The 27,488-nt window shown below is 28.1% G+C and overlaps 1 protein-coding gene across 7 annotated transcripts in view; it reads left to right on the top strand.

Moving 5' to 3' along the window:
* Abl (tyrosine-protein kinase Abl) overlaps window positions 1-27,488 on the top strand; it is a 94,417-nt gene that overhangs the window by 14,183 nt on the left and 52,746 nt on the right. For 4 of the 7 annotated variants that reach the window (XM_067289361.1, XM_067289360.1, XM_067289363.1 and 1 more), the window contains one exon: window positions 18,043-18,249. In XM_067289361.1, the coding sequence (XP_067145462.1) occupies window positions 18,043-18,249 (207 nt within the window). The remainder of the gene's footprint in view (window positions 1-18,042; window positions 18,250-27,488) is intronic. The other 3 variants (XM_067289367.1, XM_067289365.1, XM_067289364.1) reach the window with 2 other exon arrangements.

The raw sequence follows: 27,488 nt of genomic DNA, 5'->3' as shown, positions 1-27,488 counted from the left end.
GCCCCCTGATTGTTAAATCTGGCACTGTCTGTCTGCAAGTATGAAGTTTTTCTTCATAACCTGATTATTAAAGACAAACGAACTGCCGAATTATTAGGCTATGATGTTTCTATTAAAACAGTCGAGGTAGACAAATCAAGAATACTAGAGAACAAAAGAAGTACTACAATGTCGAAAACGAACTAGAAATCTTTCAGAATACGGGTGAAAAACGCATAATTTTTGTCTTCTCTTAAATGCATTAAACAGGATTCTAATCACATCAATTGAATCAAAAAAGGCATTCTCGGTAGCAACACTTTTCATTACTGAAATAAGAATTGGATTGAGTGATCGGAGTACTGTATTGACCATCTTTGCTTTTTAAAATCTTACAAAAATTTACAATATTTTGTATTATATTTTATTTAAAAAACGAAAATTACCTTCTAAGTTAGAAGTTTGATAAGTTCATTTTTTTTTAATTTTTAACTTAATTAAAAGCATTTTGTTGTTGTTGTTGTATGCAGTTTCCAGCAAACTGTAATAAATTTTTTTTATTTGTGAAAATTTATACGTAATTCAAAGGAAATTTTTAATATACTTATCTTACACAGCGTTATTAATATGATTTTGGAGGTTACAGAACATATTAAATTACTTTAAAAAACAAAAAATAATTATATCATTTGATTTCATGATATTTTGTATATTTTAAAAATAATTAATTTTGTCCCGAGATCCCGGGAAACAGTTCACTTTTATCCCGCAATGCCGGGCCAAGCAAAAGACCGGGAAATGAGAAACCCTAGTTACTAATATGAATTTTAATTTAAAATATTAAATTTATCATTATTGGTCATTTATTTATTAAAATTATTAAATCTTTAATAAAAGCAAAATACATATAAAAATACGTTATTTTTAAATTGTTTAATTACAGATAAATTTTAAAAATTATTTTCTGATTTCTTTTGATTTTAGTTAAATCTGACTGTCATGAAATCATTTATAGAAACTGATATTTTTGAAATTAAACATGAACACCAAGATATAGTTACATAGCTTTTATTTATGATAATTTCATAGTCGGATTTAATTTTCAGTTTTTATTTAATGCAATTTGTGCAGCAAGTCTTGTAGCTTTTGATGTAATAAGTTTATTTGGATATCAAATCAATGTATTACACCAATTCCAATTTACACACAAAAAAATAATTGTCTTTAAATAAAACAAAAATTACCATACATTTAAATTTATATATTATACATTTATTCAATACGTTTTTTCATTCTTAATCATGTAAATTATAATTTATAAGATTCTGTAAATAATTTATTTAACAAGATAGAAATAAGGAAAACAACTAGAGGAAATAAATATAAAACTGAATTTTTAAAAATATCTTTTAAACTTTTATAATTTGTTAGAACATAAAATATCAAGTATTATCAAAAATCTTCAGAATAAAAATTGGGTTAATTATTCAATTTAGTAAGAATTTACGGTTAATGTTACCCTAGGTGCCAAGATGGCGGCTCGTCTCTGATTCCAGCAAGGAAACAGTGGGACGCACGTTCTAACCTAACCTAACCTAACCTATTCTAATAAATTACCATAATTATTAGAATAGGTTAGGTTAGAACGTGCGTCCCACTGTTTCCTTGCTGAAATCAGAGACGAGCTGCCATCTTGGCACCTAAGGTAACATTAACCGAATTAACTAATAGTTGTATGAATAAAATGGAGATTTTTGACAATATTTAGTGATTATTTCATTAAGCCTTCAGACTATTATGTTTTAAGTTTTTTAGAATTATTTCATATGTTACAATTTTTTCCATATATCTTACTATGCATTGGAAATTTTTCTGATGAGATGTACAGTACAGTACAGTAGATCAAGACTTGTCATTATCATGGTCATCATATTTATTCTTCATTGCATAATTTTCACTTCATAAATTTGAGTTTTTGAAAATAGGTTATATAAGTATTTTTACATACTTGTATTATATTATGTCTTGGATGCAATGAAATATTTTAAATTTGTTTAGAATAATTTAATAGAAACATAGAATTGCAATAGAAAGTCATAAATTAAAAAAAGTATTATATAAAATTTATCATAAAAATGTTAATTTTCTTTCTAAAAGTTAGATGTAAACTATGGTAATAGTAATGAATTTATATTAGGTTCTTTATTATTCAGGAACAATTTAACATTAAACATAATTGAAAAGTTTTATTGTATGATAAAATGGCTATTAAAATGTAGTTATTTGTGTAAGAACTTCACGCTTCTATCATTTATTTCTCAAAATATCAAAATCATTAAACTATTGTAATACATAATTTTAAAATTGAAGTAAATAAAATGAAACAACTGTTTTTATTCCATATTTTCATTGATTTACACACTAAAAACCAAAACACAAAGATGATGCATATTTCTAGAAAGGATATTTTGGACTTCACATTTCAAATTCTTATTTTAGTATTCTAGTAACTTTTATTTTTACGCATGTTTCTGTTGGCTGAAATCATTTAATCCAATCATCTATTTTTGAAGTACTTTTTTATTTTCTATTAAAACAGACTAAAGAATAGGCAACAGCATTTTGATATTACTGAGAATAAAAAATGAGAAGTAAAATTTTTCACTTCTGGAATGGAAAACGCTCAGAATCAACTCTTTAGGAGTTGCCAAGCTTATCCCTATTATAACATAACTCACACGGTCACTAATTTCAAATTTACTTTTAAACACAAATAACCCACAAGTTTTTCACACAAAATTATTGTATATGAGAAATTAAATATATAGTCAATAGTAATAATTTTTATTGCTTTACAAAAGGCAAAATACTACATTGTTATAGTTGTTATTTATGTAAGTGCTATGTGTATATAGAACATTATACTGTCTACAAATGTATATTAAGTTTTAGACAATTGTTTTTGTTCTCAAAGCATTTAATTCAGAACATTTTTTGCCATCTCTAATTCTTACCTTGTAATAATTAATTCTTAATCTATAAAAGATATAAATAACCAAAAGCAGACAGTTATAAAAAATCTAAGAGTTCATTTATTCCTTCAGAAATATCTTTGAACATGTTACTTTGTATCTATCATATATGTTGATAACAAACAGATCTAGAAAATATAATCAAAATAGTGCCAAATTTTTTTTGAGGTTATTTTTAGCTTGTATTTTAATTTAGTAGACAGTTTGGCTTATAAATAGATAGTATGGTCAACTCTTAGATGTTTCAATAATTAAAATTTAACTTAACTATTAATAATTTTGAAATGTTTTCAGAGAAAAATACTAAATTAAATAATGAAAATACTAAATTCCAAATTGTATACTAAAATGTATAAATTGTAGTGTAAAACTAACTCAGAATAAAGATGAAATAGTATTTGACTCTAATACTATTTTATATTTATTTATATGTTCAAAGTAATGTTGAGTAGAATGTATGATGTTTGAACAATTTCAAACATAGCTTATTTGTCACGTTTAAATTTGAATATATGATTAAATTGGTTCCTGGAAACCATTAAATAAGCTATCACATTTCCCATTAACACAATACTATATATATATATATATATATGGCAAATATTGCTGAGGTTTATGGTTTCACCTTCAGTTTGGAATTTTTATTCAAACTGAAAATCTTCCATTACAGAAATTTTTTGTTTTTAAACAAGGGGATTGTTATTCCTTGTTTATCCTATTATTCCAAGATTATTCCATATTGTTTTGTTAACTACATTTCACACATAAGAAAGTTACAATATAATTTTGTGATTTATAATACTGCAAAAAATTTATATAAGTATTGAAAGGAAAAAAACTAAAATTATTCATTACTAATCAAAGCTTAATCATTTAAAGCCTTGTATCAATTTTCTATTGATGGTATCAAAAAAGTAAAAAAACTTTTAAGTTACTTTTGAAATAATAGTTTTTGATTACACATATAAACAAATATTAACCTATACAATATATATATTTGTGATAACTTACATATCCAATATATTAGAATTATCAAATGACCTGCTGGATTTTTTATTAATATAGCCCTATAAAAATCAAGCAGATCATTTGGTATCAGAATATATGATATACATAGAAACTACATAAGAATCCCAAAAATAATGGAGGTCAAAAACGTTTTTAATTCTTTTGTTGAATACAAATAAGGTGTATTCCAATAATACAATAAAAATTATGATGATATAATTTTTATTGGATAAAAACTATAATATAAAAATGGATAAACTAAAACAAAATATTAAAAGTATAAACTGTGATTATGAAAATTCGGACACTCTTGAAACCTTTATAAGCAGCAAAAACAATTTAATTGTGGACATTTTTGGTCATTTTTAAAGACCATCCTCAGGTAGAATACAAAATCAAACTCAGCAAACAATAGAATATAGCGGATAAATTAAAAATTAAAACCTAGATTTTAATTTTTAATTTATCCTCTATATTCTATTGTTTGCTGAGTTCGATTTTGTATTCTACCTGAGGATGGTCTTTAAAAATTACTGAAAACATTTGTAATTAAATTGTTTTTACTGATTATGAAGGTTTCATGAATGTCTGAATTGAAATTAAATATTGAAATATTAATATATAACTTTAATTTATAAATTAGTTTTCTATTATAAAATTATTGTTATTATATTTTTGATGTAAAAATTGTACAAATGGAAGATTATAAAAATAAGAATGATACATATGTTGATTAGTAAAAGCTCAGTATAACAGACCACACGAGACAGAAGAAATTGGTCCATTATAATGAAAGTCCATTTTATCATGATTGCTCATTATTATGGACTTATCCATTATATCAAAAAGTCCATTACTATACAGTAGAATCATGTTAGAATGGACCTCAATAACAGACCTGGAAAAAATACCTTGCAGTTTTCTCCAGGTCTAAATGCCAAATCAATGTATTTTTACCTTGTTTCAGTGGATCTATTACCTTGAATATAAGGGAATTCTACTTTATATAGTAAGATGGATTTGTTTATTACTGTTTATTGATACTCTGGACAAAAGTCAATTATGTAGTGGATGAAATTTCGGTTGTAAAGTATTTAAGCCAAATTTTTATTAAACTTGTAAAAACAATATATGTACTATTAAATCTAAAACATAAATCTAAAGCTTTTCATTTTCTTTTATGATTCACAGCTTTGCTTTACACAACAAATCCAAGACTTATCATTTAAAGAGAAAACAAAACTAAAACTGAACTAGTCAATCAAAAAACTAGACATAATGTGAAAAATCTATGTAAAAAAATGATTAAAAAATGAATTTTATATTATTTTTGTATTTATTTTTTGCAAGTAAGGTAAGTAAAATGGCAATTAAAACGTCCACAATAATGGAAGGACCGTGGTCTGTGGGACCTGAAAAATAGTTCATAGTAGTGAGAGTCTATTACAGGGAATAAATTTTCTTATAATTTTCCTATACTTTTGACCAGACTGACATCAGTCTTCTGTAATAATGTGAGATTTGTTATATTGCAGTCAATAATATCAAGCTTTTACTGTAGTGTATATCTTTATTTCTAAAATAATAGGTTATTATTACTATAACAAATTTGAATAAAATCAAGATGAATGGTCAATGTATTGATTACAATTTCATTTAAGTGGAATTAGCAAAACAATTATAACAGCAAAAAATCTGTTTTAATGAAGCCAGGAACAGCTGGTTATTAGATGCTAGAGGAGCAGACCTTATCAATGATTTTATCAAACAGTTCAAATTACTAACTGGCAAAATGCATTTTGATTACAAAAATACAGTATTTATTTGTGGTGATCTAACTTACTGTTATAAAAATGATTTCTATTTTCAATGTCTTTTATTTGAAATATTTATTCTACCATACATTACATTCTACCATACTTGATGTCAGTCCAGTGTTAAATACCATGAAGAGATATTAGACAGGAATGCACTCTATTGATACTATTTGCCACTAGCTGGTGCACTAGTGGGATATGCACAAGTTTATGGAACATTGAAACCAGCTCTGTTGGGTCTTGTTCCCAGAGTATCCTTAACTGTTTAACTGGTCATAAGTTTATACATGTCACTATACAGTTTACATCCTTTGTAGTTTATATATGTATTTTTTACTGATCAGTAATTCATCATTTTTATGATGATTTATCAATATATATTAAACCATTTGTTTATGTACTGTTTTCACTCATTTTACAGATTGTTTTACTTTTTGAATCTGTTTCAATTTTAAATGCCTATTAAAAATTTTTTAACAGTTTTTATTATTTTTCATTTTATTGTTATATTCTAGTTCCATATAACCCAACCCTGTTTATACATTTCTCAGTTATGCATTTTTTATACTTATATGTCATATTTTTCAGTATTCTACAGCCCCCTTTTCTCATTTAAGCATTATTTACTTTAAAATGGAAAAATTTAAAGTAATTATTTAAAGAAGTGAAAAAGAAAATTATGTATTCACTTCAGCCTTAGTTCACACTGACAGCAAGTCACTGGTAAATGCCAAACAATAAGCAAATAATATGTAATGTGATTCTATTTTCAACATATTTTTCCATTTAGCAGATCACTCTCAGTCCAACAGACTGAAAATTTTTATTTTTCAAATTTTGTAGTGTGAATCAATTTCACTAAGCAATTAACATTGTTTTCCAGTTTCTCATTCATTTTTGCTATTTGCTGTCAGTATGAGCTGACCTTTAAAATGGCTCTCCATTCTTTCATATACTATATACTATGTGACATCAGTTGTCTTCATCAAAAAATACTTTGTTAAGAATTACACATACAAATTCACTTGTACAGTGTTAATTTGTCCTCTTCTGTACTTTTGTGACAACTATATTCACTTTGCAAGCAATTCAAAAACAGTTTAACTTGTATATTTTTCTCATTTATATAACATTTTTTTTAGTTTCTTGAAAAATGTATAAATGGATTCAAATGTAGTTTGAATTTTTTTTTGTTGTTATTTTTATTATTGGAGGTAGAGCCTACTTAAAGGTCTAGGATGAAAGAAGGAGATCAGAGGAGAGTATATTCCAGTAGGATAGTGTGAATCAGAAAAATAAAAAATTGTTTACAAGGGATGGTAACATTGACAGAATGCATTCTTTGGTTATCAAGGTGAAAGATTTCCTTTCTGCAGACAACTGCACAGTGTTTTTTACAGGACGCTTCATTAAGATGTGCTAGTTATTTGCAATAGACAATTGCCGTTATAGTTTGATTAGGTTCTAGTAATTAAAAGTAAATAATGCCTGACAAATCCCACCAAATTGATAATCATATCTCTTTTGGATGTAATTGAGCTGTTGCAGTAGGCTTTTTGTTGTTTTTTATGACTAGCCATTGTCTTTTTCATATTATATGATTATATAGGATTCATTTTTCACCTTCAGTCACTAGCCAATTTAGGAAAGATTCCACTCTGTAGTGAAACAACAGAGAAGTGCAAATGTTTACGTGTTATCTTTGAAGTCTGCATGTTTACATATTAGTTCATAGAGTTCATTGGTTGAGTTTTAATGCTTTTCCTATCTCCTGTAAGTAGCAATAAACCAAAGCCAAATGATTGCCATATTATATTGGGCTATATTAATGTGGGAGTTGTGTTGAATTTTTCTGCAACTTTTGTAGCATTTTTGCAACTTAAAAATTAAAAATATTACCGTATTTTCCAGCGTATAAGACGACTGGACGTATAAGACAACCCCTGACTTTTACAGTTAAAATATAGAGTTTGGGATATACTCGCCCTATAAGACGACACCCAGCATATAAGACGACCCCCAACTTTTGAGAATTTTCCTAGGTTAGAAAATCATCTTATACACTAGAAAATACGGTATACATGTCTTTTGTAATATCCATGTTTTCAAGTATTAATAAAAATTTGCAAAACTAAATAATGTAAACTCTTCTCAATGTACTATACTCTCACAGCAGATCAATTTTATCATTAACTAAATTCTTATTTATTGTCAAATTATGTCTAGTATCAATAATACCAAAAATACATATAAACTTTCATCATTGCTTTATTTTTGTAAAATTTATCTTCAGTCAGCTTGACTCAAAGAATGAACATAAAAATGTTTAGTTCATTTTGTTCAGATTCTGTAGTATCATCAATAAAATTTGTGGACATACTGAACTAATGTAAATAACAATATAAAATTTAAAAGATTATGCCATGTACAGTTATGGCATAATCTTTTAATGATATCTTAAGATTAATCTTTTACAATGATACTATATCTGGCATTACTGCTTAATTTGTATATTCTGTATATCATATTTCTTACAGTTTAATTAATTATCTTTATTCTCTTCATTGTCAATTGTTTAATTGTAGGATTTTGTAAAATATATTTTAATTTTTGTCATTAATGTATGTCATTTACTTAAAATTCATATTACAATATTAAAATAATTTGTAATTATTTTGATGCATTTAATTGGTTGACATTTCAAAAGTTGTATTTTTTTTTTGAAATTTGACTTTTTAACACTCTTTTGTTCCTTAAAAGCTTGAAAAAGCTTGTTGTTCTAAGTTTAAATGTTTGTTTTTTATTGTTTTTTATAATCTCTAGCCAGTATTGTGATTATATAACCATTAAATATTGAGGAAAATTGAAAGAAGGCAGAAAATAAAAATTTTGAAATGCATGTTATTCAATATGAACTAAATAACTTTTTTCCAAGGCTTGAAATACGAGAAGCTATATATGCCTTATGTTAAGTTTTGAATTTTTCTTGTAGCTCTTATATGATCCATGTTTGTGTTTTCATCAATGGAAAGAACAAATAAAGACTAATTTCTAATAGTATGTCCTGTATATAGACAAAAGATTGATAAGTAATAAACGATGTACAGTCAAACTTTGGTTTACGAACTTAATTCCTAAAAGTTGTTCAGAAACTGATTTGTTCTCAAATTGAATTGAAACAGATTTTCTCATAAGAAGCAATGCAATATGGATTAATCTGTTTCTAACCACCCCAAAATGAAATCATTTTTTATCTTTTTTAGCTGTATTTCATGCATATAAATTCCTACAAATGCAATATAATATTATATATAATATAATATCTATATCTGTATCTATATCCATTATATATATGTATTAAAAGCGTAATGTTTCGTCACTGCCAACCAAAATTGTGGCACTTTGTCGCCACCAAAGTTCTATAAATGAAGACTCAACTATGACTGCCTGGATGAAATATAACCAAATCAATCAAGAGAGAGAACAAGTATTTTACTCACAATTTACAAAATATTGTTTCAATTGATTTGATTTTAATTTTAATCAATTAATACATATCACTGACTCAACACCGGATTGTACTAACCAAAATGTTCTACCAATAGTTCATTACTAACGAACTATTGGTAGAACATGTTATGTACGCGTTATGTACAAATCAATGAAATGCTGTAAAAATTAAAATCGGCATAAATTTTGAGCTTTTTCTAGGCTTCGAACAGACCATGTTATATCAAATCAGCGTTAAGCGAGGAAGCGTTAAGCAGGGTCTTACTGTATCTTTACTATTCTTACTGTTCTTTACTGTCTTACTGTTCAGAAACAGAGTTATCATATGGCAACTGGAGCAAATATGGCATTCAAAATTTTGTTTGAAAACTGAATTGTTTGTAAGCAGGGGCATTCATAACCCGAGGTTTGACTGTATTATGAAATGATATCTTAAGATTGTGATTAAGATTGTAACAGAATTATTACTAAAATTAGTTTTATGAAGTCTTTGGTAGAAGAATTCATTAAGTTAAAGTCAAATTTTTTCATATAATTTACTAAATCATATATGCTTCATAATTAGTGACCATGAAATACTTCAAATACTGTAAGATTGAAATATATCATATCATAAAAAACAGCACACCTCTGAACTTTAAAAGAACAATTCCATAATAGTTTAATGCAGATAAAACACAAACATTCTCGATCTACATAGAAGATCATCTTCAGGTTAAAGCGTTTTAAAATGGAATGCGAAAAATAGAGCATTCTTAAGATTATTTGAAAGAAATGAGAATTTTAAAATAATTTTGTTAAATCAACTGTTCCTGTTTGTATAAAGGTTGCAAGGCATAAGATAATTGTTCTTCATCTTTGAAATTCATGCAATGGCCTCTCTTTTCAGATTTGAATATCTTGTAATACAGTACATATAAGCAGAAGAATTTATCTAGTATCTCTTCTGTCTTCATAACTAGGAACGTTTTCAAATTCAATTATATTATTGATAACATCTTTTATAATATTGTCATTTTATAATTTGTATTAAAAATAAAATGAAACCTAAATATAAAGGAAATTACAACATAGTAAAACTTAGTAATATAGTATTAGGACATAGAAAAAGGAATTATAAAATCAACACCATTGAATATGATATTAGAAATATTATAGTTTATAAAAAAATATAGACAAAGAAAAACATTTATTCATAAATTGAGCATCCACAATAGTTTTATATATAATTTGTTACAAATAAAAAACAGTTTATAATAAATTATATATAAAATAATTATTGTTTTAAATAAAAACAGGATAAGAAACATTAAGTAATTGAATTTCCTGTATAGTACATTAGTTACGTGTAAATCACAAATGTCCTGCACGATTTTTTGTAGTTATTTTTTTTATTATTATGTTACACTTTATTAAACTTTAACGATCCTGTACTAAAATCTAAGAGAATTATTTCATTTGAGAAAAAGTTTTAGAAATAACTTTCATCAAAGAAAAATTAATGATGTATTTTCTTAAATATATTAGCATTTTATAAATTATTCAGATTAATTTAAATAAAAAATCATACTTAAATTTTATTATATATATAAATTTGAATTTTACACTAAATTTAATTTTAGCATTAAATATTTTGGTTAATTTCACTATACTATATTTAGAATTTTTTTGTTTTTGATATTTTGATGGAAAAGAAAGAGATGACTTTTATGGGACATTAAAAATTCTTCCTTTCAGACTTGATGTTAAATAAATTTTTCCTGTCTTAAAAAATTGCCAATAGTAATTTATAAAGTAAAAATATTGAAGAATAAAAAAAAAATAAAAATAATAGGTTTGTCTTTATAATCTGTCATTTTATAGTCACCATTTACAATTCAAAATCCATACAAGTTCACTTACAGAGACAACCTTTCATTTGAGGCTATGCCTCTATAAAAACATGTAAATTGGTCAAGAAAGGTCCTCTGGTGATGAATACCACACATTAAAACAAATAGTTTATTAAAAAATGAGCTGTTTTTTTATGAATTATTTGTTTTAATGTTTGGTATTTGTCACTAGATGATATTTTTTTTAAACTATGCTTCATCACCTATCATTCCTAGTAACTCTTACTAGTCAAAGCAGTACAAACACGTGGCCATAAGTGCATTAATACACAGAGCATATTTTAACACACAGAGTATCAACAAGGTTATTACAAAAAAAGTTGAACATCATCAGGTTAGCTGTGATTGCGCACACATAAGCAAATTTAATTACATACATTATAAGGTCTACTGGTTATTTCCAACTGCTACACTTTACAAGATGATTTATAATTCTTGAACATTGTGTATACTTTCTATCCCTAAGTTACTCGTAAGGCTGGTTATACTGTTTAAAAGACATGGTTACATTTTACCAATAGTTTCCACTTCAACTTTAAAAGATTAATATGTATGGATAGATCTTGTACTGTTTTTTCAAAAAATCTGGTACTTGTGCTATTCCTATATCCCACCCTGCCACATGTCCTGTTGTAATAGGTGCTATCTCTATGCAGATAAAAACACATTTATGAAAACACCTATATTCCATCAGCAAAGGACTTCTACTTACAGAACTAGCAAAATTTGTCTTAGATGAAGGTTATTCTCCACAAAATAAAAAAAAAAAGTCATTAAACTGGCTACTGGCAGCTTTTGTTTTAGGTAAGAGGCCAAAGATTTTTTTTAATTGTGTAGGATGTGTGTTCTTGTTAACAATCTTTAATATGTAATCTGATGTATTTTTGTCATTTGTTGAACTATTCCATTAAAAATAGGAATTTGTTTTGTAAAGTTTACTAAATTCTTAACATTGAATAAAGGATAAAACCAGTTTTTGCATTTTTTTTTCTTTTCTTTTAAAATTTTTTTATTGTTATAATATAGTTTTAATTTATAATGTTGCATAATTGATTACATTTATTTATTTTTCACTAAAACAATTTTCTCACAACTATTGTAGCAGATTTACAGTTAAAATTTGACTGTTTGATATTTTCTATGCAGACTGTGTACTCACTATAAAAGTTACTTCAAGAGGATCATCATCTTATTTTGCAGTTTATAGCTGTTTACTATTACCGTAATTAATAAATTGTTGTTATACGACAATAAATGACTATAATAAACTTACTTATTTCTGTAACTTCCCAACTGTTCATTGAGAATAAATCATACCATATTATATATGCTATGATTTTGAATAGTTTTGCCTGAAAACAATTGAGTGATCAGTAATTGTAAAATACAACTTAACTGTGATAATTTTAAATTCCTATTGTTCTACTTTTGTGGAATATTAGGTGGAAAGAATACACATGAGATTAGTATTAAGATTATGACTGGTTGACTGTGGGCCTATGATTCACATATGCAAAACAACCATAAAATCATCATAAAGGTTCATTCAAACATCCATTAGTTATTTCAAAATGATTTATAAATACCTATCTTGGATCTGAAATTCACACAAAGATATATAATAAAATTTTGCAGATTTTAGGCATATTAGAGATCATTTTGAGAAATTTGATTGTATATTCTGTACACATTTTTAGATAGCATGGTAGTTTTAGCATCATAATTTTTTGAATTTGTAATTTCTTTGCAATAAATAAAAATATTAGAGTTACATGATAAAATTATTTAAAAGTATTGTAAATATATAGAAGAGGTCAGTGGAAAAGCAGTTGACAATAAGTGACAAAATAATAAATTATATGGTTAATAAATGTCAAAATATACAAGTAACTATACCTGAATCCTTATTTTTTAATTATAATATGATTATTTTAACCAATGTTGCACTTTACCATGAATACACACAAACTTATTGTTATTTATATCACTTTTGTACTGAATCTTTTCTTAATTAAGAAATACTGGTATAGAATAGGGGTGGGTAACCCTTGGCATGTCCCTTGCATGCCAATGACTTTCTACCACAAGTTTTTAAGGTAAACCCAGGTTTACCTTAAAAATAAATATCCAGTATCTTTTCATGTATTTTTTTGTGTTTGATAAAGAATTTATTGGATTTATAAAGTATAAATATATATGTGGTGTATCATCATCCTACACACTGGGGTGTATAAAATATAAATCGAACTCACTTGTGCCTATTGACCGGTGTGAAATAAATAACTTCAATTCAACGAACGTTTTCTGGACGCCTTCCGTGTCCTTCTTCAGGTTAACTGCTGGATTCTATTATTTTTAAAAAACTGCATTCCAGATGCTTAAAAGAACAAATTCAAATGAATAGAATCCAGCAGTTAACCTGAAGAAGGACACGGAAGGCGTCCAGAAAACGTTCGTTGAATTGAAGTTATTTATTTCACACCGGTCAATAGGCACAAGTGAGTTCGATTTATATATATGTGGTGTTTTGATTATTTGAAAAGATTCTCTCAACACTTAAATAACACAAAATAGTAATAATAATATACTCCAAAAAATTTCAGTTGACACATGAAAACATTTTGCATCATAGATTTAATGATTTTGACATTCACACTTAAAAAGTTTGTCCATCCCTGGTATAGGACATGTACAAGAATAGTGTATTTCTAAATCTATGGATCGTGAAAATATGTGAATTCTACATCTGGACGCAAAGAATTGCTTAGAGGTTCAGATGGCATAACTGGCAAGTCCATCACATGGTAAGTGGATGTTGCAGGTTCAAGTCCTGCTCCAGGCTAGTTCTTTTCTTCCAGATGGTTCTAAATTATCAATACAGTGGTGCCTCATATAACGTACTTAATCTGTTCCAGGTGCACATCGTTAAGTGAAACGTCCGTTATACGAAACACATTTTTCCATAGAAATACATGTTATAACATCTAATTCGTTTCGCAGCATAAAATAACCGTACTGTATCATAAAAAAAATTAACATGGGGTGCGTTCTTTTATTCCTCCGCGTAACTCTGCGCGAGCGACATTCGTTTAAAAATTCCTACGGAATGCGTTCCTAAATTCCGGTGGGAGTGCGCACCGTTGAATGGCAAAAACGGCTGCTTGTAGCAGTAGTTTACGGTGGAAAGCAACATGGCGTCCTCCATGGCTCAGATAGTTTCGTTTCCGGGTCCATTATGTGATTTTATGAATGAAAATTTAGAAATTGTGAAAGTGCGAGTTAGCGCACGCGGTGATGTAAGTGTCTTTATGAATTTTTTTTCGAGGCTATTTTGAATGCTCTTTCAACAAATAATCCAGTTTATGATTAAATTTTACAATTGGGAACCTTCTTTTGCCTTTAAAAGCTCATATTTTAGAATTATAGATTCCTCCATCACGATACTATCGATGGTGCGGGCGCTGCCATCTTTCTTTCTTTCACCGTCGTTCCTAAATGCCTACAAACAGCAGTGCATTCCCGTAGTAGCGGAGACGCAAAGCAACCACTATTAAAGAACGCACCCATGGACCAGTTACCAATTATGCCGGAAAGTTAGTTGTTCGCAGCCAGTCAGTTGCTCGAGTCACGTAACGGCCAAACAGAAAGTCCGTTGTTTGCAGCGTCCGCTATTCGAGGCGTACGTTATACGAGGCACCACTGTATACAATAAATTACAGTGGAACTTCTATATTTGTCATTAATCTGTACCTAAGGACCTAACGAATATGGAATATAATGAATATAGAAATAATTATTCTCATAATAAATAACTGATATTCAATTAATCTATTTCTATCCTGAAAACAAGGTAGAAGAATAAAAATTATATTGTTTGTAAAACTTTATCTTTACTGTACTAAAAAAATACAGTATAATGACAGAAGGGAAACAACAGTATTATTAATATAGTATTATTATTTAGAAGAAGACATAGCAATTAAGACATTAGGTAATTTCAATTATAATCATGAGGTCTGTTTTGCCAATGATTCAGTAACTCTTGATTTAATAAAGAACTTGTCCAGTGTTGTGTATTTTTGTGTGCTTTTTAAAACTTTTCTGAAGTAGGCAATTGCATTATCATATCATTGAATGTATTTGTATTTTGATTGACTATAGGAACATTTGGGTGCTATTTTGGAGCAATGGGAACTTGGCTTCTCACATTGATTATTTTTCAATAACTCAACAACACACACGATGACCGCACAAAGCAGACTGATTAACTACAGCTAGCTGATCGGTGCGGGCATGCAATTGTAGTGCCACTTTCAGTGTTGAGAATGATGACAAATACAGAAAATACTGACCAATATGGAAAAATAAAAAAGTCATTAAAATGTGACAAATATCGAATATTACGAATATAGAGGTTCCACTGTATTAAAAATTATAATTGTTAATTTAAATAAGAGGTGGCACTTAATGTCTACCTGTAATATTAAATTAAAATCATTAATAATTGCTGATTTATAGCTCAATTAATTACAGGAATCAATTGGTTGGGTGAAATTGTATTTAACACATTATATACCAGCAGTCACACTAGAACTTGTGCAGTACAACACATATACCATAGAAATCAAAACAAAAGCAGATATGCAGCAAATTACAGTTGTACTAGTCTACCAAATTTAAAACTAGTTTAAAAAATAATTGGTTTTCTGGAAATTCCATATTTCTGGGAGGGACAGTTTGGTCTGATAATTTATATTTATTTATTGTATTTATTTTTATTTATGCTAATTTGACAATAAACATTAAAATTTATCTAAATTATATTCGAAAAATTATGCTTTTATATAATGAAAAATGTTAAGAAATATTTTATATGCTTTTACTATTTGTGTATTGTAGTTTAAATTTCAGAATAAAATTACATGATTAAGTAAATTTCTAAATGACTTTACATAAAATAGTTGTAGCAGATTTATGTTTAATTTTCATTATTTCACATTCATTATGAATTTCAGCTAAAATAAAAGTAATTAAGAAAAAAGGTCTTTATAAATTTATTTTAGAAACTAATATTTCTAATTTTAAAAAATAAAATTGTTATTAATCTTTATTAGTTTTTTTAAATATATAATTTTGTACAACAGACACAGAACCAACTTCTGGTGCATTTAATGCAAAAAACATACACTGCACAAACATTTTCCAATTCCTTTAGAGTTCTTCAGGTGCGACTGAACAATTACTCAATGGAATGTTATCAGAACTAATTCCTATTTGTAAAAATTTTTAAAAATATAAATTTAATGCTGCATAAGCATTGTCTAATACAAAGAAGAATACACATGTGCATTCCAGAACATCCATGGCCCTCTCTACGTACATGGCAGACCCAGAAGTAGTTGCAGACTTCACATGAGCCAAATTTTTCTTCACAAATCACACACAGAGCATCTCAGATGGTTGGAGTCCATAGAAATTTTTAAAGCTAACTTTGAGATCCTGTATAGATTTTAAGGAAGAAATGGTTTTGTTGACAGCCTGGCAGGCCCTGTTAGATACAACATTATAGTCATTAGTTGAATGATCATTATGCACACGACAATGCTTACTCGGCATTAAATTTGTATTTATATTTTCAAACAGTTGTTTGAATTATGTTGTTTTAAAAATAGGCACAAGTTCTGATCACATTCCATCAGGTAAGTATTCAGTCATACCTGAAGAACTCAGAAGGAGTTGGAAAATGTTTGTGCAGTGTTTGTTTTTTGTATTATACAGACTAGAAGTTGGTTTTGTGTCTATTGTACATATATCCTGGTGTGGAGTGGTGTTTGTATATGTATATTTTGAACTAGAAAACTTAAAAGTTTCAAAACAAATAAGCAGAAAATTAATTGAAAATTAAGTAGACATATTTTAAAGTCTTTTTCTTTAATCCTTTTTGCCATTGAACACAGAAGTAACAGTAAGTTGGCTTGAAGATATAATAAATCTGCATTGGATGGTGAAAAGGATTAAAGAAAAAGACTTTAAAATATGTCTACTTAATTTTCAATTGAAAATGGTCCTGGGTTGTGTTGTCTTTATGCAAATAATGCATAATTTTTATTTTAAATTAATGTTTAAAAAAAATATACTTAATGTAGACTTTTGTTGTTCAGATTAATTTGAAATTAGTAAATTAGAATATTGTAGAATATGATAATTATATGGCCAGTTTTATAATGATTGTAATTCAAACTTTTTTGATATGAACTGAAAAAATGTTAGTAAAATTTTGTAATGAAATTTTCAATGTTATTTAATAGAATTGGAACCGAAATGATATATGATGATGTTCTGGTTATGTTAGACTATCAGACAGTATTATTAAGTTGGTTTTATATGTATTATAAACATGTAATTAAAAAATATATAGTATATATGTACTGTACCATTTAAAGTATTTAACACTGTTATTACACTTGAATAGATTAAGTGGCACTTAACAATTTTTCTAACAAATTTGAAAGTGTAATACAAAAAAATTAATCATTACATATTAAAATATTGCAGTTTTACTGTAGATTGTTTTTATAAATAAGAGAGAAAGTTGTAAATAAATACATACTTTAAATAAAAATAAAGACCAATATTCAAAACTTTTCAATCTATTCATACATATTTACAAATTCTTAATGTTTGTTTTAGCATCTTAGTTAATTATAAAATTTTTTGAAAAGATTACTTAGCTATAACTTTACAGAAAATTTACTTTAAGCAAAAAAATTTCCATAGAATCAGTGTATTTTGTTTCCTTTCTAGAAGCTTTACTTCAGAGTCGGCCACTCCCAGAAATTCCTGATCTAGCTGATGATCCTGCTTGCCTAACATTACCAAGTGATGGGGCATCAAGATGGACCTCTAAAGAAAATCTTTTAGCTCAAGAAGATACTGATCCTCAAGTGTTTGTGGCTCTTTATGATTTTCAGTCAGGTGGAGAAAATCAGCTTTCGTTAAAAAAAGGTAATTGTATGTATTATTTTGAAATATCTTCAGTATACTTGAAATGGATTATTAATATTTACTTTATTATTATATATTCATTATATTTTAATTTCATATAAAACTATTAGGGCCTACATAAAAATTTAATGTTTATAATTGTTTTTTAAAGTTATCGTAATTTATTTATGGTGACTATTTGGCTTAGTAAAGTTATCTTAATTCCTTTATTTAAAAAGAAAATGAACATTAACTCTTGATTTATCTTATTTTGTTATTTTTATAATATCTACCATAGTCTTAAATACTGTCAGTATTAAAATGTGTAATTATCGTAATTTTGTGTGGATAACCTGTAGTGGCATTTAACCTGTACTATCACATACCCACAGAAAATTACTAAAGCAGAAATAAAACTCCAATTTTTTATTGCATTTTTGGATTCCACATCGCAATTAATGGAAAATGGCAAAGTTTAATCAAAATTTATTGAACAGATTTTGAGAACGAACCCAATTCTGTAAGCCTCATAGAAGAAACTTCACACTAACTTTCCACTTCAATAAATTTCTGAAAAGCCAATCAAATCAACAATAATTACTGATACGGAAAGAAATATCTTGAAGTAGGGGAATCATCATAAAATAAGATCTTGCATTTCAAGAGGCTCCTATAATGAACAATAGGAGGTTAATGCTCTTATTAGGACCATAATATAAAATACATAATGAAAAAAGGGAGTCAGAGACAGTCTATTTTTACTGACTGACTCTTCTAGCAACAAATTTGCTTTCAGCTTCAACTTTACAGTTCTCTCTTTTAGTCCGTCTCTTCTTGCTTGCTTGTTTATTCTCATTTTTCCTATCCAGTGCTGGCATTTTTCTTATGTCTGTTCATACCTGAAGATGGCCAGGTTAAAACTGTACCTTGTAGTAAAGGTGTTGATGTGTGAGTTATTGACATTTTTCCAGTTTTGGTTTCCTTTTAAACATTTTTGGTTTTTTCAACTTTATCTTATTTAGTGAAGTAATTAATACACTTTTAAGTAACTATAATGGCTAGTTTGGCTAAAATAAATTTGAATAATATCCAATGGTACAGGTTCAAAGTTTGATTGCTTAGTTTGCTTATTTGCTGTTGAGAACTATATCATCTTTACCAAAGATGTTCCTTATAATGGTAAAGCTCTTATGGATTGTAATGAAGAAATGAAAAAACAGAAATTGTTTGTCATCCAATTACTATTTAGAAAATATTACCCAGATTTATTTTGCTATTGTGTTTTAACTTTAAAAATTATTTAACAATATTTTAAATTTTATACAAGTGTTACTTCAATTAATATAAAATGGATATATGAACTATGAAGTTCAAAAAATGAATTAAATGAAAGATGGGAATGAAGTCATTGTTAGTTCTGATTTCATTCATAAATTGGCATAAAATAATGCTATTGTGTGTAAGCAAGGTGAACTAGATTGAAAATTAAGCTAGGTCTGCTGTTTTAAATGTGTATTATTTTAGTCATCAAAATTTGACTTATATCAATGATAAAAGACAGTAAGTTTATAGTATGACAGTTATCACATCAGATATCTTAACTGTAAATGAGCTGACTAATCATTCATCAAAAATGACCTGGTTAGGTAAGTAACATTTAATAAAATTGACTGTCAGTTTCTAAATTTGTTTTCTAAAATGATATTATTATATATAAAGAGGGAATTACTGGAAATTTATCAGCTTTTAAGACACAAATTCAATTAGGTATGCCTAATAATAATAATTAAAATGTGGATTGGTACACAGAAAATGAACTGAAGGACTATAGATAGATGTTTATATGTGCTTTCTTTGATTTTGGAAAAATTATAATAATAATAATAATAAGTGAATGTCTGAGGCACATGAGGATTTTTTCATATTTTTTAAAGATGCTCTTGTTAACTGTAGACAGAGGAAAAGTTATTTGATGAGTTTGCAATTGCAAGTTAAAATCAGCAAGTAACCTGTACCATTGCATAACTTGCATCCACTTTCAAATAAACTTTTAAACACAAATCACCCAAGAATTATCTGCACAAAATTACAGTATTTGAAAAAATTTATTGACTATTTTAATAATGAATTATCAATTAATACAAAATATTTAAATATTTAAAGATAGTATTTCAGTAATTATAAATGATAATTATTCAATACAGTCTTTTGTATATACACTATATGCAAAAGATTGCATTGAATATTCTGTATATACAATAAAATCAATGTCTAGTAATAGATATTAAGATCAGGTAACAGAATAAGATATAATCATAATAATCTAAATTTTATTTATTAAAGAATATTTTTTCTTATTGAATATGAATATGTTCAATAAGATTAAAAACATGGACCACTTAATCTAAAGGTATTAATACCTGTAGATTAAACAGTCCCTAAAAAATAAATTTCAATAAACTATCAAATTTAATATTTTTATTTTTAACTTATGATATTTATTTTTTAAAGTATTAGATATATTTTCTAATTATATATTTTATTAGTGTAATAAGTAATATACAGTAGAGCGGCGTTTATCCGAAACGTCGGTTAACCGAAAGCTTTCCAGTCGGACTGTGTCGTGCCGAATCGAACGTTTTTGACACTAGATTAACTTCTAAAGTGTAATTTGTTTGTTTTTTATTTTTCAATATATTCATTTCGTTTGTACAAAATAAAGAAATAATTTTTAACGATACGATAGCCTTGATTATTATTATAAAAATTTTTGTTAGGCTTAAAATCGACGAAAATTCAACACGAAGCGACACGCAACGGAGAAAAATTTCAACATTGGATAGGTTAATATATTTTTTCGTACATAATCGGTTATCCAAAAAAATCAGTTATCCGAACAACCCCAGTCCCCAATTGATTTGGATAAACGACGCTCTACTGTATATGAGAATAAAATGAATCCAAATTTGATCTAAGCATTTGTGCATAAATTTTATTTAAATCAACTGCTTTGAAACTTTTATGGGATTGTTTTATTATAAATACTGTAATCATGTCTATAAGATACAAATCGAAAATTTAGATATTAGCTAAATTTTAATGCTATAGAAGTCTAAATAATGAAATGATTCTCTCATTGAATTGTTATAAATAGTATGGGGATATGGGATCTAAATCTAAAGTACTAAATCTGAAAGTATGGTGATATTTGATTATAAATTCTGTGTTGGTTAGATTTCCATAAATATGAAACAAACAAAACTTATTATTTTTATAACTATATTAATTTATATTATAATTTTTAGTAGAGATGTACCAATTAATAATTTGCTAATTGTTAATCATACTAATTGGCTCATCACCAAGTAAACATTACTTGATGATTAATTCTCCAATAATCAGTGTAATCAGTAAATAATCATTCCATTGGAAAAGCATTTTTTAAATTTAAAATTATTAAATTAATGTTAAAAATGATAGTTCAGGATAATCATAGCAACCATTTGAAACTACTAGCTTTTTTTGTATTTGTTTTTTCAGTCTGAAATTTTTATTTAAATTAAAAATGTTCTATTATACTATTAATAAGTTTTAGGAAATATATACAGTAAGAACCCACTTAACGCTGATCTGATATAATGTGGTCTGCTCGAAGCCTTGAAAAAAGCTCAAAATTTATGCTGATTTAAATTATCACGGCATTTCATTGATTCGTATATAATATGATTATTTACAAACACGAAGCAATCAGAAAAAGATGCACTTTCTTTAAATCTTTGTTTGTTTGGTGCAATTTTGGAAAAATATAACATCATGGATGCCGTAGGCAATATCGACTTCGCTTGGCAAGAATTAACTGATAAATGCACGGAAGAAGTTATGGCTGAAGGTATCGAAGAATTCTCAACGAGAAGAGCATATCACTGTATTGTTAGGTTGACTTTGTCAAACTAATCGATACAGCAAGACTTGGAGATGTAGACGAGCAGGATATTGAGGAGTTACAGCAGGTTTCTGGTGAGAGTCTTACCAATGACGACCTTCAAGAACTGGCAGAACAAGGAATTCATGTAGAACTAGAAAATAGTGATTCTGAAAACGAAGAACTCAAAAAATTTCTCTACAGATTTCCATAGTAAAAGTTTGGTAACGATAACCGAAATCATTGATCAAATTGTAGCAAATGATCTAGATTTTGAAAGGAGTACAAAAGCAAGATGAGGCATTTTGGATGCGTTCTCCTGCTACCAACATTTGCTTAAGGAAAGACGACAAATGAAACTACACAACTTTATTTCAAAAAAACAAGAATTTCAGAAGAGCCAGGACCTTTGTCACAAAAAATGAACTTTATATTTCTGTGTGCATATGTTTATGAGTTATTTAACATATATTATTATACAAATAAATATAAAAATAACTTAAAATTAAAGTAAAATTTGTTTATTTTTGATTGCATGTTCCCCTTTTCCTATTTACCCTGTTAAGATGACCTTGTTTAACACTGTTTTGTTTAGCGCTTTGTTGTCTAGGAACACATCCTCGCGTAAGCATGGTCTCACTGTATTTTTAAGGAATAAGTTCAATCTCATTTATAGCCAATTATCACAACTGATTGATTAATTTCCCATGCCATCAGCATTTTCTTAAAAGAATTTTTTTGTTTTTAAACAAATAGATTTTTATTACATTGCCAATTATTTCATATTGTTTTGTTGAGTGCCAATTATTTCACTTGAACGATTGTCTGATTTGTGGAATTAATTGTGATATAAGTCAATTAATTTATCAATTAAATAATGAAAAAATGCAACCACCAGAAATATTAAAATTGTTGATCATATTTGCTCAAGATAGCATCAGTATAGAATTACCAAGAAAGTATATAATCCATGTTCCATATTAAAAAAAAATAAAGACGACAAAACATTAGAGAGGTTGTGGCTGATGTTTTCATTGTGAAAATGTGAACGTCGGACATTCAGCTCTGCCTTCCTGTAAGCCTAGAAGTTTGACATTAGCATTTGGAATGTCGAGCATGATTCCACCGACGTTCCAAACACCATTGTCAAACTTCTAGGCTTACAAGAAGGCTGAGCTGAACGTCCGACATTCACGTTTTCACAATGAAAACGTCTGCTGCAGCCATCTTGAATCAATGTCAAGAAACTTAGACAGAAATAGTTTACTGTGATAATTTTGATTATACTAAGTTATTAGCAAATTATCATAGTACATTATTTGGATAAAACTATTTGGTGTTTGGTTTGACATCTTACTTGGGCACTAGATCATAGAACCAGACAAGTTAGTTGAAAACTAGATAGAATCTTAGCTATAGGTTAGGCTAGTTATATTGGTCACTCAAGAAGAGAGAATGCAAAGAACTCCAGTGTTTTTAATTTAAGAATTTTATGCAGCTAATGAGTGTAATTATTTGTGTGCCAATTGCATCAGTTTTAAGTCTGTCATGAAGTATTTAGCAAGCAAGCAGGCCAGCTAGAATGCAGTGTGACAGAATGCTAACTAAGCAAAAGAGACCTTGATTTCCTTTATTAGAACTTAACAGCTTTCATTATTTCTCTCGACTCCATCTTCACCCCACCTCTCATGCACCACCACAGTGTGTATATAAAAATATACTAATTGTATCACTGAAATAAGAAAGGAGTATGCTGCATGCTTACTAGCATACTGAAAGAAACCAATAGGGGTGTGTGATATTTCTTACTGATCAATAGTGACAGAAAATAATCAAAGTCTTTCTGTCCTTTGTAAACAAATTAAATCTTAGAAGATATTTGAAAAAATATACTTGTTAATGATTAGTTAACAACTAATTGTATGATTAGATGATTATACAATTGCGATTAATCATTCATTGTTAATCAGCTAAATTTGACAATCATTCATCTTTAATCTTAAATAGATTTGCCATTAAACATAATTTATTTTAAACAGATAAATTGTTTATTAAAATACAAATACATATTTTTTGAATCATTATAAATATTAAATAGAGTCACAACTTTTAAATCACATCAACTTTTAAGTCACATTCATAACAATTACTTTTTTATAGAATATATTTTCTAACTGATAAAAAATTAATACTAAAATAATCGATTTGATTTGTGGACTTGTTCAAATTATATCCAGGGTGTCCACTAAAATATCTGTCCAGGTGCAAACAAAAGCTTTTTTCCATCATTGTACAAATATATGTGTGGTGCATGCTTGTCTCAGTGCTAAAATAACTGAAGGGAATCAATTTAAGATAATTTATCATAATCCTTGACTATAAAGAATAAAGACATTGCAGAAGTTTAAATAAATTAATTATTATGACTAGAAGCAGGTGATTTACTTAATACCCCTATATATAGTTGAATTACTTAATAATTGATTTGTCTTACGTAGCCTGATAAAGAATCTGTCTGTTTGTTTGATATTTAAATTAATTATTGGGTTGGTTGGATATGTTGTTGCAGAAATTTATACAAAAAAAGGTGAGCTTTATTTTGTTAGAGAACATGTTCAAAATAATCATTTTTAGTGGCAATATGAAGATATATTGATAGATGATTAAGCATAGTGTTTTGGATGGTACATAAGATTCCTGGTGCCACTGTTTCACAGGTCTCCCATATGCATCTCTCCAGCCAATATCACATGGCTCTGCTGGTATGCATCATACACTGAATACTTTTAGGTAACCTCACAGGAAAAAATCCAGTGGGATCTAGTTTGAGGAACATGGTGGCCATGAAACAGAGCCATGTTATCTTATTCAATGGTTATCAACCTATTCCGTAAGTCACTGATACCCATCTGTCCAGGAATGAGATAGCATGCCATCTTAGTGGTACCAAACGTGCAGTAGTTGTGTCAATGGCAAGTCTTTAAGTCACTCAAATACCATCAGGTTTAAGATGTTCAAATTTTGGTCAGTATGCTGTCAATGAATATGAGACCAAGAAGCTGCTCGTCTTAAATTCCATACAACACATTTATGATAAAATGCACTTGTATCAAGTATGTTGCATGCATAGCAGAGCACGGTGACAGTTATACACTTTATTCTGGGAAAACAATGTTTTGCCAGTCCATAAAATATGCTGTAGGTGTTGTGGTTTGACATGCTGTAAATTTAACATCATGTTGCACCACTCAAATTTCTGTGCAGCATCCTTTGCATGTTGTGCTGGTTACAGATGGCATTGTAGATGCATGTCATCGTACCATAATGTCTGGTATATTTGTGTCCACTGCAATCCACATAAACCTATTACTTCACTTACACTCAAATGTGGATATGCATGGAAGTACACTATATGTCTGTGTTATTAAGACAAACACATCCTGGCTTATGACGCTTAATTATGCTACCTATCTGCATCAAGCAGTAAATAACACTCAGAATCATTGTATACATTGGTCTTGGTGCAGTTGGAAAACACCTAAGAAAACTATTTTTCACTGGATGCTTACCCTCTGGTGCTTAATTTAAAAACAAAACTATTTTATCTGAATTCATTTGAAACATTTTTGTGTGTTTTCAGCAGTAAAGGTTAATAGCAATAGAAAAACAAAACTTTCAGTTGCTTTCTAGATTGCAATTCCAAAGCCATGCAGGAGCCTGATAGAAGTTTTCATCTATTCCCACATGAAAAACAGATGATTATTTGGAAATTAGAATTAGGAGAAACTCCTAAATGTAACTGACAGAAAGAGTGAATTTGACTATTAAGAATTGGCAAAAAAGTTTCCTGATTGCCCAGCTTTACATGAACAAACTATGCTGTCAATTTTATAAGTTTAAAATGCTAGTAATTTGTGTGGAACAGATGTCAAAGCTGATGTTTTGACACAAACAGCCGATTGCAGAGAGAGAGTTTACGTTAAATGATGTTTAACAACTGAACGGCCTATAGACGTTGGCTGGCTGAACTGTGGTTTAAAATGCATTGCAAAGACGATGAGCATCTATTTCTGAATGCCCTCTACACGAACTTCGGCAAAACATTGGATCTTACTTTCTTGGCCATTACTCCCCTGTTTTAGGGGTCGATTGGCCAATAAGATTATTTGTTTGTAATGTCAGAAAAGGTCACCAGCTATATTCCGAAAGCTTCCGGAAATAAAATCTCAAGGCCGTCAACAACCATTGTTCGGCAGTTAATGACGACCCTTTTCCATTTCGATATTTAATTTCGCCGCCAATACGCTTTAAAATACCAACAAATCCATATTTAGAAAATTTATATCAAATTCGAAATTTGTCTTTGGAATAGGTTTTTAAGGAATTATTTCGACATCGTATTACTGTCTCCCTTCGTAACTGTCGAAATGAATAATTTTAAATATTTTATTATTACTATTATATATTTTTTATTTCTATAAAAAGATTTTGGTAATTATTAAAATTCTCTCGTTTGTTTAACAGAATGTTCTGTAACTACACTGACCCTGAAATGCATTAAAATTTTATAACTGACACGATACTCGAATTGTAAATAAATGCATCTAATTAAAATTACAATTAAGTCTTCACCCATTTGAATATCGGAATCGGAACATTTAAAACAAATTTAAAATATTTCATTTTGTTATTTTTGCTCCAAGCAATTAATTAATGAATAATTTTGTTGATTTGTATCGTTTACAACATTTATGAAGGAATGATATCCACTTCTTCACCAACAAAACTATTGCTCAAATTAAAAAGCCCTCTAAATCTGCTGTCGAGTGAGTCTAGAAAGTAGGTCAAATAACTTGTTTCTAATCACTGTCTACATTGTGGCAAGCTTGAAACACTGTCTCTGCAATGACATTTTTCTGAACTGCGGTCTACCCAATCTGTAAACCGTCGTCGGCCTCTAAACGTTCTCTCTGCAATCAGCTGAAAGAACACAAATATGTATAGAATGATCTCACTTGTTTATTTCAATAATACCACATAAAATGACGTGTCTCGCAAACAGTAATTGTTCTTTAGCATGTCAGCATTAATTTTGATAGAAGAAGTGAGTTTTTTGCCCTTTTAACAATACAGACTTCCTAAAATAAGTAAAAATTAAACAAAATATAATGATCCAAGAAAATAAAATAAGTTTTTGGGCTCAATTCCTCACAAAGGTTTGAGAGTGATTTAAGAAATGTCACTATTTTTGAAATTTTTCATTATTAAATTGACTCTGCTGATAGAGTTACATTAGCTAATGATTTTGTGAAAAAATAGCACATTTATATAACTAAACTAATCT

This window comes from Centruroides vittatus, unplaced genomic scaffold (assembly GCF_030686945.1).
Source record: "Centruroides vittatus isolate TY-2023 unplaced genomic scaffold, ASM3068694v2 contig_1381, whole genome shotgun sequence".
Classification (NCBI taxonomy): domain Eukaryota; kingdom Metazoa; phylum Arthropoda; class Arachnida; order Scorpiones; family Buthidae; genus Centruroides; species Centruroides vittatus.
The sequence above is the reverse complement of the archived record's forward strand: the minus strand, read 5'-3'. Positions and strand labels throughout refer to the sequence as shown.